The 19,819-nt window shown below is 39.5% G+C and overlaps 1 protein-coding gene across 5 annotated transcripts; it reads left to right on the forward strand.

The window, feature by feature from the left end:
• Positions 1–17,878, forward strand: EFCAB7 (EF-hand calcium binding domain 7). 5 transcript variants are annotated; one of them, XM_058843059.1, is made up of 15 exons: positions 1–121; positions 362–436; positions 2,262–2,431; positions 5,004–5,215; positions 5,581–5,667; positions 6,086–6,275; positions 6,975–7,102; positions 9,976–10,117; positions 10,613–10,722; positions 11,247–11,404; positions 11,603–11,736; positions 13,160–13,308; positions 15,042–15,251; positions 16,487–16,594; positions 17,629–17,878. In XM_058843059.1, exons 3-15 carry the CDS (start codon positions 2,263–2,265, stop codon positions 17,701–17,703), a joined length of 1,872 nt encoding a protein of 623 aa, XP_058699042.1. In that variant the 5' UTR covers positions 1–121; positions 362–436; position 2,262; the 3' UTR covers positions 17,704–17,878. The 5 variants fall into 5 exon arrangements, with proteins under 5 accessions (XP_058699042.1, XP_058699047.1, XP_058699045.1 ...); XM_058843064.1 differs by having other exon boundaries at positions 9,979–10,117; XM_058843061.1 differs by having other exon boundaries at positions 69–121; positions 316–436.
• Positions 17,879–19,819: the final 1,941 nt, after the last annotated feature.

Genomic DNA, 19,819 nt, shown 5'->3' on the forward strand with positions numbered 1-19,819 from the left:
GGCTGAGGAGCCCGGCAGGGGTACGGGGCCGAGACCGAGACCACCGAGATCGAGACCGCCGGGACTGAGACCGAGATCGAGACCGGTGTCGGTGTGGGCTCGTCGGGTCCCGCTGTGCGCGGTAGGAGCCGGGCCGGGGCCGGTGATGTTCGGGCGGCGGGTTCGGGGCGGCCAAACGCGCCTCAGGAGTCCCTCAGGGACCGCCGAGCAGGGCTGAGGGAGGGCGGATTCCCCTCAGGGCCGGGGGAGGGGGATTGTAATGTGGTTTTTGTTGTTGTTGTCGTTTTACGGTGTGTGGCCCACTGTGCCCACTAGGGAGGGAGGTGAGGAGATCCATGCGGGAAAGGTTTCCCCGTTTCAGGTGGACGAGGCCGGAGCAGGGCAGAGCTTCCCTGTGCCAATGTGGGCTCTGTGTGGATGAACCTGGGACATGAAGGTCAGTGTTGCCGTGGAGGGTCTGACTTTGGGAATTAGGAGGAATTTCTTCACAGAAAGGGTGATTAGACAATGGAAGGGGCTGCCTAGGGAGGAGTGGAGTCCCCATCCCTGGAGGTGTCCAAGGAAGGGCTGGACATGGCCCACAGTGCTCTGGGCTGAGAACACGACGCAGGTTGGGGTTGGAAGGGACTTTAAAGCTCATCCAGTTCCACCCATGGGCAGGGACACCTTCCACTGTCCCAGGTTGCTCCAAGCCCCGTCCAACCTGGCCTTAGACACTGCCAGGGATCCAGGGGCAGCCGCAGCTTCTCTGGGCACCTGTGCCAGGGCCTCTCCACCTTCCCAGGGAGGAATTTCTTCCTGGTCTCTAAACCTACTCTCTCCTTGTTTGGAAGCCTGGGCTGGATTGCTCCCCTCTGTCTATTTTTCTAAAGTGTCATTTATCCAGTGAAAATGTCCCAGCCTAAGCCATGGGGCTGCTGGCAGTGCTGTCACTAAGCCATTGCTCACTGGATTTCCCAGCGATGGATTGGCAGCACTTCCTGGCCCACATAAGAAATATCACAGTAATGGGAAGTCCAAGGAGTACAAACAAGAGTTGACATTTTCTAAACTGGTTACTGGAAAATTAACATTTATTCTTCTTCTCCTTCTTGCCTTTCCCCCCAGTCCCATTCCATGTGTGTAACACTGGTGCTTAATTATAGTGACACCCGTTTGCAGGAGCCAGGCTGTGCCAGGGGGTCCCTGTGGGGTCCTTCTGCTGCCTGTGTAATATTAAAGTGTCAGGGTGTTACAAATTGGGTACTTCATCCTTGATAAGCAATTATTATCTGCCTTTCCCAAGTGGGAAAGACCCGTATAACTCAACAAGGTGCCAGAGATTGAGGCCTCCTGAGTAAAACTCCAATGAGTCCTGAAGGGGACCCCGGGACGATGTTGTCTTGTTGCTGAACTTGAGATATTCCATTTATTGTACTGGAATATATTTCCTGAAGTCAACATTGGGCAAAATAATACAAGAGGCTGTTAAATCAACAGCACAACAGGATTTAGTGTCCCTTTGTGATGGCCTTCTAAAGACCTTAATCACCCCTGGTGGAAGCAGAAAGCTGCTGTCAGAGTTTGCTGACCACTGCTGAGCAAACAGCATTAGTTACTGCTTTGAGTAGCTTTAATAATTGAGGAAAAAAGTGTGTTTCTGTTTTCTTCCATTCATTTATAATTGTATGGGCCTTGGACTTAAAAGGCCTGAGTTTCTCAAAGTTTTATGCATGCTTATTTTTAAAGTTTTATTGCACATTTATTTCTATTATTTATATTTAGGTAACTCTAAGAAGTAGAATTCTGTGCTTAACCTGGCATTTTTTTGAGATTAAGGGCTCCAATTTTGACCAGTTCTATTATTAACCATATGTTTTGTTGAGTTACAAGAGTAAAAAGAGAAAACATGGATGGCAAAGCCTTGTTTCACAGATAACATAAAAATGTGGTTTTGTGCTTTCAAATATCAAGACTACATAATGTTTATATAATACTTGTAATATCAAATGTCTGCAACTATATAAAATACAGTAAAATTAAACTTTTTACTGCCAATGAAAGGTAAACTGTGAATAACACATAGTGCTCAAACTCTTTCTGCTTGTGGATCTCATGGTGTTTACCTACAAGTGCAGATAATTATTCCCATCCCAGATTTAGAGAACAGAAAGGGTATGACCTGGATGTTTGGATAATTAGGGCCAGTCTGTGTTTCAGAGGACAAACAGAGGCATTATTGAGGCAGTTACAGATTCTAACTGGAGTTTCATCCCTCACAGGATGGCCAGCACTCCTGGGAATCAGAAAGCCACACACTCGGAAAATTCCCAAGGGAAGAAGTCCCAGCATGCAAAAGAAGCCATTTTTTACATGAACTGCAGAGCAGCTTATCTGACTGTCTTTAAAAGCAGCTTAGAAAATATTAAATCAAAAGAACAGCTCAGTTTAGGTAATAATTGGGTCTTTTTCCCCTCTAACTCTTACATGGGATGATTGCAGTGGGAGTATCCCTGTGCATAAACTCAGTAACTGCTTTAAGGAATTGAGAGTAGTTTTGGATGCCTGGTGGAAGTGGGAATGCCAGACAGAGGCATTTTATTGTAATTATTATTATTATTATTATTATTAGGGCATTTTATTGTAATTATTGTATTACAGATTTTATTTTTAAATCACCAGTAGGAAAGGTCTCAGTTCAGTTCAGAGTGGGCCATTGCCCTGGCACAAAATCCACCATAACTGGTGTTCCATAAGAATTCTTACTCCTTATCTCAACTCCTCCTGAATTACACTTTCATAGACTGGAATATAAAATTCTCATTTTTCTGTCCAGACTATATTTGTATATAAGTGGTGGTGGTGTCAGCAGTACAACAGAAAAAAAATATCTCTGACTGTTTCAGCTGCACTAAATAAGGCTGTTGGTAGAAACTGAAAGCTGTGGGGCTTTGTTTTGAAAACTTCAGGAATTTCAAAGGGAAGTAAGAAAAATTGACCTGAAAAATGGAAGTTGGTTTCTTAATAATATATCTTAGTGAGCAGGTAAGATAAGGAAAGAGTAAGGTAAGACTGAGTGATAAATAACCTCAGTTTTGAAGGAGGTTTCACTATGCCAGATAAAATTTCTCAAGCAAATACAATTCCAGCTTTGCAGTTTCTTGGAGTTGTAGGATTGTGTGCTCAGTTTGGGTGGTGAGTTTCTTTTTTCTTAGAGCATTTTTCTTCTTTTTAAAAAGGTTTTTCATGGAAACCACCACTGTAAAAGCTGAGTGCACTGATTGTAGCTTCTTTCCTTACACCAGAACGTGAAATTCCACCCATTAACCAGCATATTCCTACAGCTTGTGACATCCTAATGATAGTTTGGGATAATCTGGATTTTAATAGAGGGGTAGTGTGAATAAATGTCATCTCTCTAATAAATACTTTGGCTTTCAGCTTTATCCATATGGCACTTGGCTCCACAGCAAGTGTTTGGGCATTTTGCTTTCAAGGTCAACTTAGAGAGGGCAGTTAGTTGTTTAGACTCTCAATCTTTTCAGAGATATTTCAGAATTTATTTGTAAGAACTGAAGAGTTAAAGGCTCATATTTCATCTGAAGTCAATACTGGCATTTCTCAAAGGAGTGGTGCCAATGTTTAAGCATCTCTTGCTTCATGAAGTTTGGCTGATATTCCAAAATAAAGTGCTCACTGAGAGATTGGCCTTGTGAAATTTTATTTGTAGGAGTTCTGCTTATCCTCAAATAGTAGCTTCATTTCCTGTCTGTGGTAATATTACTGGAGTGATTTAGCAGACTCAGACTATAAAGAAATATAAATAAAAGGTACAGTCTGATTGAACTTTCACAAATATGAATTGGGAGGCACATAGGGAATGGCAAGTGCTGATCTCCCTGGAGATATAAAATTAAGGATTGTATATTTGAAGGATATCTGTCAAATATAATAATGTGCTGCACTGACATTCCAGAGAACTCTCCTATCCATGGAAACAAACCCACAGAGTCACTGCCCTTCCTTCCCTGGCTGCCCTTGACATTGAGATTCCCAAACCGTTGCTCCGTGCCCAGGCATGGCTCCCATAAAGATGTGAGCCCTGCTCTGTTCTGGCTCCTCCAGCAGAGGTGGCAGGGCACAAATCTTTATTTAGTGCTTGGCACTGAGGCAGGGATTAACAAGAGAAGAGCCTGGCTTGGTTGGTTGTTGCTTTGCTGGTGACACAGCTCCCACTGAGCATTGTCACGATGCCACCGCCTCATTTCACAGATGTTCCTCAGCAGTTCCCAGCACAGGCTTGGGCACTGCTCAGCTGGCTCAAAATCAAATGCCAGCCCAGGTAGAGATGGAGGATCTCCTGTGCTTCCCTAAAAAATTCTTTGGGAAGATATAAAAAGCATCCCTCTCATTTCAGATAGACTGTGAATTTAATTTCCACTTAACATAATACCTTCATCACACTGAAAACTGAAAGGATTTTTCAGTAAAGACCTTGAAGAGGCAAATAGATCCAGCAAATTCATTTTGGAGAATGCCAGGTGTAACACCCATGGCACTGGTTGCATGTGTGCCATTGGCTGTCTGGTGGTATCATTTTTTCTTTAAAATTCATGTTGTATAATTTGAATTGATATATTCAAAGGTACAGGCATGACATAAAATATTGTCTCAGGTAAATTCTACTCTAGATCTCAGTTCTTGGCAAAGAAAAGATGATGAAAAGAGGAAAAGATGATGCTGGTCTTAGTAGAAGTAGGATCTAATAACATGCAGACTTAAAAATAATATGCTCTTGATATTAAGATACTGGATATAAGTTGAATTTTACACTTGAGACTGTCTTTGAGTTCATGGATATTTTGATTAAGATCATAACCAAAACTGTCCTTCAGACCCACTTTTCTCTTGGGGTGATTTGGCTTTAAAAAAATCTGAACATGGGAAGTGACTCAAGGATGTTTGGAGAAAACTCCTTTCCTAACAGCTGGAGTATATATTTAATATTATGTTTTATTGTTTAGCACTTCAACAAGCTGGAAGAAATCCTTCTCAGAAGACTATTAACAAATACTGGACTTCACAAACAACTTCACTGAATTTTGATGATTTTTGTGCTATTTTAAAAAAAGAAAAGCCAGCTACAAAAAATGAACTACTGGAAGCATTTGGAAAAATAGACACAGATAAGTCTGGATATATTTTACATGATGAACTTTTTAAAATTCTTACAACAGTAAGTATTACTAGAAACTTAATTATCCATCTTGAATTAGTAGAGGTTTTGGAAATTAGATGGTTCTGAGAGCCGGGATTCCCCATTTCATGGAAGATTTTCATGGTGGGTTTCCAGAAGATACCACAGAATTTCGTAACCTGAAACAATTGATCTCTTTGATATTTAGTAGCATTGTAAAGACATAATTTTTAATGATTTTAACCTCTGTTTTCATGATTCAAATAAAAATCTGTTGAAATCTATTGCAAGATAAGCTTCTCTGAAAGAATATTTAAGGATTCATCCTTTGTTCATAAAACTTGTGCTGTAGGCAAGCAGGATTCTTGATTAAGAACCCAAACTGAGCTGTTTTTTTCTTGCAGAGAGGTGATAAAATGACCTGGGAGGAAGTAACCAGCATTACTAAACAAGCTGATTTTAACTGCAGTGGCAAACTTGACTACAGCAAGGTATGGCTAAGAGTGATATTTGTTCTTGTATGAGCTTTAGTGATGACCTTACCCCAGGATTCTAAATTTGAGACTGAATAAACAGCCCACAGAGATTTGTACATAAATATGGTTTCATAGGAGAAAAACTAGTAAGAAGCCTTTAAAATCAGTCTTCCAGTATCTAGAAAGGAAGAGCTGAAAGTCACAAGTAATTTTTGTTCAATATTTGGACCTCCTTGTTGAATCATGGCTGCATTTTAGTGTGGTACTTGAGTGGTTATTCTAATTAATGAAAATTCAAATTATATTGGTCTTGAAGAGGAAATACATTCCATCTGCTGAGCTGTGCTTTCCTTGCTAATCCTCCATTTTTCTCCTTAGAGCCTTTTGAGAAATGTAACTTGAAATAAGTGAAATACTCTTTTTGTCTCTCCAGTTCTGTGAGCTGTACCTGACCACCAGTGAGCAGTGCTGCAAAGCTGCAAGGGACAGGCTGGAAACTGACCCTCGACTGAGGCAGCAGCACTTTGGGAATCAAACTGAACATTTCTCCCATGGGATCACACTGCCAGTGTCAAAAGCATCCCCGAGGGTCTCCAGGAAAACTGATCACAAATTGGCCAAAGGTATTTATAGTTCTTATATTTTATGTTTTCTTTCTGTTGGAGATGAAGCTCTGGCTCAATGAGCTGTTGAGTTTTTGTTTAATTTTTCAATTTTTCTCAGATTATTGAAGATTTTCTTGATGAATATGATTTCTGCTGTGGCAATCACATCAATGTGTCAGTAAAATATGTTCAAATGGCTGCAGCTGTGAAGCTCTCCAATTCCTAAGAGTGCATTTTGTTGATTTTCATGTGACACAGTCCAGAGGAAAGAGAGAAAATGAATGCTCAGGTGTTGCAATATAGGCAAATTATTTATTTCCTTCCTAGATCAGAGATGAAACCTTAAACATTTCTCAATAAGCTGTGTGTTTGTTTCAAATATTGAGACTGCTTTTCAAGCACAATTATTAAGTTGTTGACAGTTTCATGTCCTTCCTGAGTTACAAAGATACTTCAAAACCTTCCCTAATTGGAAAAATTCCACAGGGAACAGACTGCAGAGGCATCAAGTATGAAATTTTGGGATGTGCTTTGTGCTGTTCCAAGTTGCTTCAAATCAAAGAGGTGTAAAAATGACACAAGAGTGATGCAGGGAAGTTCTCTGATGGAGTTCTTGTCATCCAGTTTTCTTTGTGCTTCTAAATGCAAGGTTTATGATAAATAGCACTAGGAGAGGGTTGCAATAATGTAACTGTAATTAAATATCTCTGTTTATAGGTGACAGCAGAGCTCCTTCAAGACCTTCATCAGCTCAAAGCAGCAAAGCTTCCACCTCCACCACTGTGACTGTGGGTGCCAGCAGCAGCAGGAACACAAAGCTAATTATTGAGCCTGACACAATGAAGGTATCACACTGAAATGATGGTGTTTTCCTCTAGGCACCTGTGTTACTGCATTTTAAAGAAGCTAAAAATCAGAGAAAAATGGTGTCTTATGTTTTATTAACAGTTTGTCAAGGGCAGCTATAAACTACTGAGAGCTTTCTTGGTACATATTATTATCAACATTTTTATATACTGTTGGTTTTGCTGACAACAAGTTATTGGAAATAATTTTTCAGGTGTGAAGGTTTAATAGAACAAAATGTGTTTTTTATAAATGAAACCACTGTTGGAGAAAACAGTTAATGACTTCTTGAGAAATTCAAAATTGAATAATTTATTAGGTTGGTGAGAACTTTAAATGCTTAAGTAGTCTGAAAGATTGTGTATCATAAACCTTTGCATGAAAGGTAATTGGAAATAAATAACAGATCTATGAGCATGTTTAGTTTCTTGGGCATTGCTTGGTAAATAGATGCTGTAACCTGAAAATATTGATTTTTAGTTAGACTAATATGTTCTATCAGTATTTTCTTTTAAATAAATCACTCATTCAATATAAATTCCTGGGGGAGAGAGACAACAAAGTCACTTTGCTAAGTCAATATTTGTAGAGTGTTAATATTGATCTTTTTCCCTTTGTTTTTCCTTTCTGGACTGAACCTTTACTAGTTTTCTTTCAACAGAAAAATAATAGCTGTAGAAATATAAAACATTAACTGGGAACTGCTGGGATACATTAAAAATGTGCACCTGGAGACTCCTGTATAAAAGGGAAAAAATGGTTCTGACCACACAGTGTAACTGCTGCTGGGAAACTGAACTGATTGTCCTCAGGAGCTGCATTTTTGTTTCAAATAACAACTCTGGATTTGTTATTGAACTCTGAAGTCCTTTATATCTTCCCCATTGCTATACAGTGACATTTGTTCTATATTAAAATTTCAAAACATCATCTCCCAGGGATTTTGTGCAGTCTGTTTAGGTAGCTGGACCTCTGTGCAATTTAACCTGCAATTTCACCTTGTTCAAATGTGATGTGGGGTGTAGAAAACCAGCACACACTTCCCCAAGATTGGATTCTTTTTTCTTTCCACAAGCCAGTAAAAACTGACTGAAAAAAAAAAAAAGATATTGATTAGTATTGCTTGGCATCATCCAAAAACTAAAATCAATCAACATGGAAAGGTATAAGTAAGTAGAACTGTTAATTTTTTAAAGTTCATTTCATTCTACCAGAATCAATGAATAAATACCCAGGGATTTATTTGTCGTATGAATCAGAATCCATCACCCAAAAATTCTTTTTATTCATCTCATATCCAAGAATTTTGTTTTATTTTTTTTTGCTGTTCACCTGTCTTTTTATTTAAGTAGGGAAATATTGCCTTCAGGATGTTGGAGCAACACCAACTTTACATTTCTGACAGAGGAAAACAGTGAAAGCCAGAACATGAAATGTCTAAAATTAAAAACCCTTAGAAAATTCCTTTCAATCATTGCTTTTTATTAGGAATTATGCATCAATGGGTAGATATTTTCAATATTAAATTTCAGTGGCAGTGACCAGCAGCAGGTAGTGCCTAACATTTCTTTCCAATTAACATTTCTAACACAAACATTTCCCACTTCAGCTATTATCCAACAACTTCTGTTCTGCTTTGAAGTGACAGAGGAAAATCCAATCAGAAAATCCTCTTTTAGTGTCCCAGTTTTCCATACCTGTTTGGAACTTTGATAATTTAAGACTTATAGCACCACTTTATGCTCTCTGCCAGAGTAACAGGATTTGATTTCCCGAAAGGAAAGGATAAAGATAAGATTTTTGTCCAGCAGTTTTGGCAGGCATCAAGCTTGAATCAAACAACTAGTTGTTTCAGATGTGTCAAATTTTAAGAAAAAAATACCCATTTTTAAAATTTCCATTTAGATAAAGTCAGGAGTCATGGAAGTGTTGGAATAAACAGTTTAGGAATAGCAGTGGAAATGATCCAAGAGGCTGAACTCCATGTTGGAATTCTCTCACTGGTTTATGTTAATCCCAGCTCCCATTATCCACTTTTTGACTGACACAACCCCAGCTGTTGCTCCATCTTCAACCCTCACCATTAAATCCCAAGAATATTTTGTCTCTGATCACTTTTTTCTTAATTATTTTTTATGATTGGTCCCCTTTTTCTTTGTCCTGTCACCGAAATCCGGTTTAATGGATAAAGATGAATATAAAATTATTGGATGGATTTGTTAATTAGGTTTATTCTGCTCCATAAAAGTTGGCCAGAGGCTGATCTCTGGCTCCATGGTCCAGGAATAGCTGCACTTCCTTAATGATTATCCCTAAAAACTTCCCCAGCAGGTTGTGCCCACGATGAAAAGATTATGAGAAATTATAGGAGGAGAGGGACTTGGATAGCAGTGCCTGCCAGGGATTGGACATCCCACTTTATTTTAAATAACTTAATTAGACTTTGTCTTTTCCACAGCAAATTTACTTTGAAAGCCTTTTAGAACTTCCTTAGAAAAATCTTAATTTTTTTAAAAAATGCAAACCTCTAAAGAACAGCAGAGAGGGAGCTGCAAAGTATATAATAATTGTATTTAAATTGATCCATGCTGTCAGCTGTTGGCAAATAAAATTATCAGAATCTTCATGGCAATTCCAATTTAATTTTCAGCTGTAGGAGCATTGGGGTAATCTCTGTGCTTCTCAGGAATTTTCACAAGTGAAGCACTGTTTCTTTTCAAAAATTGTCTACAAAAAGGACTATTTGGGACTCTTTTTTTAAAATAAAAGTATATTGATGCTGTATCTCATGGTGTGTTTTATTCAGGGCTCATTAAATAATCAAATCTTCATCCAAAATGAAATAAACACTTAATATTTTCTTGTTTTCCAGGAGTGGCACTGTGCACAATCCAAAGGCTGCTTCTACCTGGAGGAAGATGGGGAAATCATCAGCCACAAGTACAGGCTGCACTTACCCCAAAGATCTGCAGTTTGTGTCACCATCAAACCTTTCACTGTTCCCCAGGCAGAAGGTGAGTGTGTTTGCTTTTAATTTTCTTCTTAAAAAGAGGTGGGGGCTTGGAGATTTACCACAGGGCTTCATCCAGTTGCTGCATTGGAATGATTTTTTTTCCCCTAGTAGAATATTCCCTTTTTAATCCTGTAAAACAGGAGCATTTAAAACCCAAAATTGTTATAAAGTCACCTGGGCTGGCTTTTTTTTCTTTAAGAAATTTGTGTGGTGTGTAACCATTCCTTGATATTCTTGAGCCTTAATGATAGAACTATTTTAGCAATAATTCTTGATGATAAAATTGTTAATTATCTGCAAGACAATCACAAGGCTTGGAACAATTTATTTGTTTAGCCTAAACAGGAAGAAACTCCCAATAGCGTAGAACAGATTTTTTTTCCATTTGTCATCAGCAGGGATCAGTAAAAACCATGGGAATATTTATTTTCAGATGCAAAGAAAACCAATTTTGGGCCATTATTAAGCATTTTTGGGGGGATATTTTTCTTTTTAGGAAAATCTTGTCACTGGTTGTCAGTGGATACAGCTTTGTTTATTCTGAAGGAAAATGAAACCCAAGAGAATCTACAGCTTGTGAGCTTTACTGAACTCCAAAACAAAGAGGTTAGAGATTCTTGGTGTATTCCTATTTTCATTGTTATTTTTTACTCTGTGTGTTAATGCTGGAGGTGTGAATTCCATGTGTTTGGAAGGAATTCCAGCTGTACCCAGAACTGCTGAGTTGCTGGCTATATTTACAGCTACTCTGTAAAAACTCAGTTCTGTTTCTATGCCTTCAAACACAAAATATCCAAGGCAAAATCTGTTTAAATTTCCTTTAATTTTCTTTCTCCTTGCTATTTGAACTTCACAATACACAGAATATTATTTTCCTGTGGCAAAAATAAGAGAGCATTAACTTATTTTCCCCTTCTTCCCTCATCTCTTTCCTGTCTGTTTTTCTAACTTTTATTCTAAGAGATTCAATGTTTTTTATTTATTTTTTTTTATATTTTTTTTTAAGGAGAGAACCCAGCATTCCCAGTGTTTTCAAGTACTTAATCACTTTTGTATGAATGTTGCTTGCAACAAAGAAAGGCATCATTTGAGAAGTTCTTACAAACTTTTCTGTCTTTCTTTAAGAGCAGGTGTTTGGCTGGAGAGGGGAGCTTGGAGCTGGAGTTTACTGGCTGCTCCCTTTCACAACTGGCTGCAGGCTGAGAAAGGTAAAAACCCAAATTACTGGAGAAGCAGAACTGGTGTGGAGGGATGAAGATGGAGAGCTGGCTCTCACCAGAGAATTCCGGTGAGTTTTAGTCCCAAACATAAGAATAAAAATCTCTTTCCCATCTAGAATGCAGCTTTTTAAATCTGGATGTTCCCAAAGTACAGAATTATTCTGTTTGTACAGAGTAATCTCAGACTGAACAGAACTTGGCAGTATTATGAGACAGTAAAAGGAAATGGAAGCTTTGGAAACAGTTTGGCCTTTTTCATCCCTCAGAGCTACTTTGTTGGATATATTTGAAACAATTGATTTGGATGGGAATGGCCTCCTGAGTCTGGAGGAATACAACTTCTTTGAGCTGAGGACTAGTGGGGAGAAGTGTGATCAGGAAGCCTGGGCAGTGTGTAAGGGTAAGTTCATTACTGTGGTACAGCTAATTAGGGCTATCAATAAACTTCCAAGCTGGCTAGAAGTGGGTATTCTGTACCTGTTCCAAGAACATGTGTAGATCTTGTTCTCTTCCTCCTCTCTTTTTCTTTTTTTCCAGTCTCCTCTCCTTTGCTTTGCTTCATTCTGCTGTGTGTGCCACTGACCTTCTGCTGAGAAAGTTCTTCCCCTTCCTAATTGTTTTGTAGCTGCCAAAACCTACAGGGTTTGTAATCCTGGATCATATGGGGAAGGAAACTGTCACAGGTATTTGTTTAATCCATCTCCTTTGTGCAGCTTGGGCTGGTGCTGCTTTTTTTCATCTGACAAAGTGTGGAGAGGGACATTTAATTGGTCTCTAAATTGGCAGCCAGAGTTTTTGTGGGTTGCCAGTGTCTCCTTTTATAAAATCCATATCATGTTTGACATAATTCCTCTGGAGGCTGTAGCACATTGGCTAAAATACTTTAAATCTGCCAAGCCCTGTTAATTATCTCTTCCCAAAACACTCTGAGGTATCAGAATTTTTCCTAACTGATGGAAAACTCCTACAAAAATACATTTCTAGAACTGACTTTCTCCTCTGTTTCATCCCTGGATGTGCTTTTCCACACTTGATGGCTTTGTCAGGGTGATACAAGTGGGAGGGGTGGAAATGTGTGAATAAATATGAGAGGAAAGAGGAGAAGCTGGGGAATGTTTCACCAGGTCATCAATCAGTGGAAGGGTTCACACGAATATCATCAATCTTGACACCAAAGTTCAAGCCATTTATTACAGCATCTGTACCCTTGGATAGATTTATTAAATTGGTAATCCCTTTTTAATAATATATAGTAAAGATTTAGCATTGTTATGAAGATGAGAAAACCATTTTTAAAAGTCCCTGACACGAGGACATTTCAATTATGTGTTTGCTGACATGAGAGTGGTGGATCTATGATATTCTCTCTAGAGAGGGGTGTTAGGATTACTGGAATTTTATTGCTTTTTAGGAACTAAGTAAATCATTTCTGTATCAAGGACCTGAAGCATTTCAAGGTGTTGGCTCCAGCTGGCTTTCATTTCCCATTCCTAAAATACCCCATTCTGCAAAGCTCAGCCACAAACTTTTAGGAAAAAAAGAATCAATATGAAGTATTTTTGTTTTGAAATCTCCCACTTTTTTGGGGTTATCCAAGGAGCCAGCTGTTAGTAGGCATTATCCCAAATCCACAAGGGAGCTCTGCCTGCAACCATCACATGTCTGGTCAAGGACATTCCCAAATAATCTTGGAAATCTTGAGGGTCTAAGTTGGCTCCATCTTTTCAACCTTGTTAACAGGAGGGGGATTTTGGCTTTGGAAGGAGGAAGGTGTTTGCAGAGAGAACAGATTTTGAAGTCCTGTTTTTGTTCCTTTGAAACAGAGAATTTTGAGATGAAGAAGAATGAACTAACAAGACAAGGATTTCTGGATTTGAATCTTATGGAAGCCAATGACCGGGATGGGGATCCTTGGGACCTTTGGGTCACTTTGTTGTCCCTGGGCTACAACAAAGCCTTAGAAATGACAGAGGTAGGAGAGGCACAGAGCAAAAATCCTGCACATTTAACTGCTGCCATCTTTGTGTCTGCCACAAACTGTCTGCAGGAGGGCAGGGAGCCACTGCCACCATCCAGGGCTTCCACTGTCATTGTCCTGATTCTTAGGACAGCACCTGGATCTTTGGAAAAAAGAAATTCTCCTTTGCTCTAGAGAAAGACAGGATTTCATGGGGTTATAGAGGAAGGAATTTTGGGTTGTGTCTGTTGAAAGAATCCGTGCACTGTGTTGGTGGGGAGTGATAGGAGGATGAGGATGGTAAACTGTGACCTGTCAACAAATTTAGAAAAAACAGGTCTTTTTCACCTTAAAAAAGTAATTTTTTGTGGCCCAAACCTCAATAGAAATGGATAAAGATAATTTTTTTCCACGTGATTCAGAATTCCTAGTTTCCAGACATAACCATTTCTGTTATTGTTGCTATTTACAACAGGTTCTGAAGAGGTTCAACATAAAATTTTAATGCTTCATTAAAATTTTTGGGTTTAGGTCACACATTTTTTACTTTGCAGGACCAGGGATTATTTCTCTGATGTTTCTGTGCATTGACAGATTTTATTTTTTTTTTACTCTATTTATTTTTATATTCTGAAATACATATTACATATTTCTCATGTTAATAATTCTTTCTAAAGAAAGAGAATCTCCTATGAAGAGAAAAACATTAAGAAAAATCAAAGCATTAAATATACACATAACTAAATAATTTAATTCTCAGGAAAAGCAGATCTTTAGGATCACAGTCTGATAATATGATTTAACTTTGTGAAGCAGGTCAGTGTAGTCAGTATATAAAATATATAAAGACCTAAAAATGGCCAGTATCAGAGATATCAGTTGTCTCTGAGTGAGAATTTTGGGATGGTGCTGAGGGATTTAAGGATGGGCTCCTTTTCCTCTGACTTGTGGTTGGCAGTCCCTGCAAGGCTGTTTTTCTGCATTTCAGCCACAAGAGAGAGCCCTCCTCCAAGAAAGAGCATTTTGGGGAGGTTTTTCTCCAGTTAGGAATTTCAGGAAGGTGTTTTGTGCCTCGTTCCAGCTGTGGTTTCTGGCTCCAGCCTTTGCTTTCCAAAGGACAGCACAGCTCTCAAATGCTTCAGTAATTAATCTAAAATTCTCCAGCTGTTAACTCGTGTCTCTCACTTAACTCTTTAATTCCTTGGTTTCAAATAATTTAAGATTGATGTTTTGGGAGTACTGAGACAGAACTTGAGAAGTCATGGTGGATTCCAACAGCTTTTAGAAAGGAATTGATGTCTGTGCCTAAGAAAATACAAACCCTTGATTGTTACACCAGGAGTAAAATGTAGCCAAGCTACTCCCAGAGTGCTCAATGCAACATTGCACAAGTGTTAAATCTGTGTGGAGTGGCACAAACAGCAACAGTGTGACAGGTTTGTTTCAGACACTGGAATACATTCAGATTCCATTTTAATTCCTGGACATTTTGCTGTCCAAAGAGGAGTTTGCTGTGTTGAGCAATGTCAGGTGGACTGGGAATGGCATGAAAAAGGCCAGTGGCCCTGGGGTTTAATTTGGTGTAAAATATTGCAACAGATCACAGTTTATAATATTTCATATTCAGGGAAATATTTACATCTGGGTCACTCTAGTTCAAATATGAAAATACTTAGGAGCTGTGGGTGAAAATCTGAGGGGAAGAACTACAGCTAGAGTGATGCCAAAACTCATCTTCTTCACTGCAGGCCTGCCCCTTTGTCATTGACATCAGTGCAGAGAGGTGCAAACCCAGAATTAAAGCCATTTCTCTGGAGGCAGGGGGCTCCCAGCTGAGCAGGGCTGTCTGCAGGTCTGTGGTTAATAAAGGAGAGGCCAAAGTGCTGGATGGCTCTGAGAACATCTTCATCTACACCTACAGATCTGGCAGCAGAATCACCTCTGTGATTGAAAATAAGGTATGGCCCTGAAAATTCTGTATTGTTCTTTGTGTTAATGTCTGTTGTTGCTCCTCCTCCTTGCTTGGGTCATATTTGAGAATTGCTTTTCCTGAAATCAGGTTTTTGTGTCTGTTTCATTAAAAAAAACACTGCCTGATGTGTTCCTGGTGACCTCAGAAGAGCCTGGGTCAGTGTTGGTGGAAAGGGCAGATTGTTGTAATGAGGCAAGCAGTTCTAACTGCTGTATAGAAACTGAATATTTTTGTGTTCACATCCCAATTTTTCAATATTTTGACACAGTATCATCATCATATGAGGAAGCAAACACTAAGAGCAGGAAATGCAATTAGAGCAAGAGCAAAGATCACAGCATTTACACTGCTGGATGTTTTCAGTGTCCATAAGAAAGTCGAAGAGCAGTGATTTTTAGGAGTGTGTTATGGATGAGTTTTTACCTGATTATCCTTCCAGGTGTGCTTTATTAGTAATTCAAGCTGAAAGTTGTAAATCCATGTAGAAGTGGTAGGTGAGATTTTAAACCTTTTTCCACAGATCACAAGGAATCTTTTCAGTTTCCTTTATACCAGGAACTGTGAGTAAATAAGCACAGCACAGTAAGATGTTGAACTTCAGATGCATCAAATCTTAAAAGATCACAGCAAGAAGTGTATTTTTAAATTCCCAACCATGCAAAAGGGGGTGGGCTGGGGGACTAATATTAGGACTGGATGCTAAGGCTCCTGGAACTCTGGATTTGGCTTTGCACTTCGCCCTTTAGGGTGGATATTTCAGAGTTATTTATATGTTTGGGGATATGTCAGCGAAAGAGATCAGGGCTGCACTGAGATAACTGGATGTTCTCTGCTTCAGATCTCTGCCCACTCTGTTTATACCACTTGGGTTTGGTTTGCAGGTCTCACCCAGCTGGGTGGGAATGCTGGGAGCTCCACAGAGGGATCTGGACAACCTGAGGCAGGTGTTGTGAGCTTCAACAAGGCCACGTTGTATCTTCACAAGTCTTTGTCTTGTTAGAATGAGTCTGTGGTGACTTTTGACCATGGCAGTGGTGCTAAGGTGCATTTGAAACTGTTACCCTTCAAAGAGTATCTGTTCCTCTTCAGGGTATCCATAAAGCATTTCCATCCCTAAAACAGCAAGGTCACAGGAGGTCCAATGAGTGTGCAGTTGTTACACAAAGAACAGACTCTTAACCACTAAAATCTAATGGTTCCTTCATGTTTTTTCACCTGCAGTCTGAAAATAAAGTGATAATTCATGTCAACAATGAGCAGAGTAAGAACTGCCTAAACAATAGGGGACTGATGGTTTTTGCTGTGGAAGTGGCTCCAAAATCCATGATGGTAAGGTTCTCTTATTGCTTAGCCAACTTTAGAGAAAATCAGGTGACATCTTTATATTTTCTTTTTGTAGGGCTTTTAACATGATAATGAGCATGTGGACAGTGGCATCTTCTGACCAGAGCAGATCAAATGCACTTTTTGATATTTCAAAGTTGATCATGTACTTGATGTATCCCTGTCTTCCCGTGCAGTTTGCTATAAAAATCCATAATCCAATTTTTCATACATGAGCCTATTTCCCTTGTCCATTCTATACATGCACCATTCACTAAGATTTTTAATACTCTTTCTCAAAGACTGTATTTTTTTTTTTTTTTTTTTTTCACTTAGCAATTTTTAATCCCATGTATTGATGCCTGTGAGAACAGACCAAGCATGCACTAATCAGAAAGGGAAATAAATGTATTGCAGTCCTTGTGCACACTGTGATTTGCTGGTGGTTAACTTCTGTTAAACTTGATTTAAGGATCATGTTAACCATGAGACAATTTGATTGCTGAGCCTTGCTGCAGAGCAGGGCAGGATCTAGTGACAATTCCAAATGGGGGTTCTGAAGGATGGAATGTGGTGGAAAATGCATTACAAATGCAGATGATGTTTTTTTAAATTTATTTAGAATAACCCCTGGTTTTATTTTTCTAAAAGTACACCCTCTTTGTTTAAAAGCAGAGGTTTTTATTTCCCAGCTTTCCAGGGTGGATTCATTCAAGCCTGCTGCAAACAGAGCAGTCCCATGACACAGGCAGGGTTGGGGCCTATTTAAATTGCTGCTGACACTTTAGATATCCATTGCCTCATCCTGTAAGGTGATTTTTAATTTGAATTTAGGCTTCATCCAGTATAAACTGTAGGCTCAGTCCTTATGGATGTTTTGCTGTTAAATTCAAGAGTAATTTTTTAATATCTGTCAGTATAGGTGATAAATATTCATCATTTAGTGACACAAGTACTGAACACTTTGCTTACACAGCACATTGGGGAACAGGTCTCCAATAAAGAGAACTCTCTTTCACCTCTGCTTTCTCTTGTGCCAGGTCTCTCAGCACGTGATGGCCCTGAATGAGCAGGAAGAGTGGATTTACAGCTGTGTGCACTCCCTTGTATGTTAAACCTCCCAGTGCCAGGGCTGGGAGCAGCCAGACTCAACCAGCATTAGCTTTGGGCAGCTTTTAGACAATTTATAGTCTTGTCCTTCTCAAAAAGATGGAATACATTTATATTTCTTGATGATTTGGGCATGAAAACACTGAGGCACAATAAAAATTAGTGTTGTTCAGTAATCCAGCTGCCAGTTGTAATATAATTGTGCTTTATAAAGGATTGTTTCCCTAAATATGCTCTTATTTTCCGTACCATGGATTATAATTCCATCACAGGCTGGAACTGCTTCACTGAGAAAAAACTTAGTCAAGTGGGTTCCTAATTAAACATTTCTGTGGTTTTGATGTGAGAAGTATAAAGGGATGAAGCTCATTTTGTCACTTGATAAAGGATGTGTTTCTTTCCTCTTTTTTTTGGCCATTTGCTGATAATCCTCATCTTACCTTTGTTCTGTAATTTCTGCCTTATTTTATACTCTTTTTATATAAAATATAGCCTGCCTTTCCATATGCAATAAGGAAATAACATAATTTGAGAAAAATGAAGGCTTGTCTTAAGTGTTAACAACACTTAATTATTCTCAGGGCAGCTGAATTAAGATGACTGAAGTGCACCAAGTTTAGGCTGCAACAGGAGTGAAAACCAGCTTTGAGGTACCAAAAACATTCAGCTTATTATATTTATCTGATCCCTCTAAATATCTGTTAATGTGGAAAAAAAAATGATGACCCTGACCACTGGATGCTTAAAAAGTGTTTGAGTTTAAAATAGCCATTAAATGTATGTGACCTCATGTGTGAGGGCAGCAAGTAGTGTTGGAAAGTTATTTTTATCTGCCCCAACTGCTGCTCTCTGCTGTTACTCTGCTGTAATCTTACACTGGGCCAGTAAATGTCAGTGACAAAATGAGAGCTGGGCTCTGATTTACACACTCAGGCAGGATTCCTGGTGAACTTTGAGTTTTCCATGGTTTTTCCTTAGCAAGTACCACGGGTATCGTTTCCATTTTCAGAATTGCCTGAAAGATGTTGAGGCCCCAAAAATATTTGGTGATTTTTAGTTCTGACTGAGCTCTGCAAATGCTGCCTCAGGCAAGGTGTGGGTAAAGCAGAAATTCCCAGCTCCTTGTCTAAAAAGGAGTTGGGAAATAATGAGACACTGTGTGGAATAGACACTACAGAGTGAGCAGTCCATTATTTACATTTCTTTTGTTTGTAAAATCAGCCTTTTTAGATGTGGCAGGAATTCATATGCAACCCTCTCTGCATTTTAGGAAAGGAATGGTTAAAGCTGAAAGAAGGGCTTAGCTGAGAAATCACTGCACGTGGAAAGAGTTGGGTTTGCTGCAGGTAAAAAACATGGCACAGCACTACATGGAGAACCTAATTTATTTTCTGATCCTCCTACTGCTAGGAAGGGTTTAATTATCTAATTTTTTTAAGTGAGGACATAGGCAAACTCTCCATGGCAGGTTCTACCTTTCCTGCCCTGGATGAGGTGAGGTTGGAGATCTTGGTTGTATCTGCAGAGTCTTTTTCAGTTTGCTCCTAATCCAGCTACCAAGACAGAAAAATTCCAGCTTCTCTTTTAAGGTTAAACACAGGCACCAGCTTATTTTCTTGGAGGGAAGACATTTAGGAGAAAAAAAATCCCTGTAACAGGTAATTTAAACTTCTGGAATGTTACCTTTCTTTTGAGAACTAAAGCTGTAACAAAATCCAGCTTCTTCAAGGCTTTGCTGGGGCACTGGGGGGCTCCTGCTCCTGTGGGGTGGTCACTTGAGGCCAGGGCCTGTCTGTAAGGGTGTGGGGACATCCTGCTGGTGGCCACAGGGCCAGGCAGGGTCTGGGACAGCTGGGGGGGCTCACCTGGAGCAAAGGAGGCTCAGGGGGGACCTTGTGGCCCTGCACAACTCCCTGACAGGAGGGGATATATGGGGGTGTTGGGCTCTGCTCCCAGGGAACAGCAGGAGGAAAAAGGGCTTTGAGTTGTGCCAAGGGAAGTTTAGATTGGATATTGGGAAAATTTCTCGATGGAAGGTGTCTAGTCCTGGCACAGCTGCCCAGGGCAGTGATGGAGTCCCCATTCCTGCACGGATTTAAAATCCATGTGGATGTAGCACTG

The sequence above is a fragment of the Poecile atricapillus genome, chromosome 7 (assembly GCF_030490865.1).
Source record: "Poecile atricapillus isolate bPoeAtr1 chromosome 7, bPoeAtr1.hap1, whole genome shotgun sequence".
Taxonomy (NCBI): Eukaryota; Metazoa; Chordata; class Aves; order Passeriformes; family Paridae; genus Poecile; species Poecile atricapillus.

Bases quoted from the DNA above. Each gene is read 5' to 3' on its own strand.
- EFCAB7 (XM_058843059.1), top strand. From the start codon at position 2,263: ATGGCCAGCACTCCTGGGAATCAGAAAGCCACACACTCGGAAAATTCC. The intron at 10,723-11,246 runs GTTAGAGATTCT...CTTTAAGAGCAG, and splicing joins CTGAACTCCAAAACAAAGAG to GTGTTTGGCTGGAGAGGGGA. The intron at 13,309-15,041 runs GTAGGAGAGGCA...TCTTCACTGCAG, and splicing joins AAGCCTTAGAAATGACAGAG to GCCTGCCCCTTTGTCATTGA.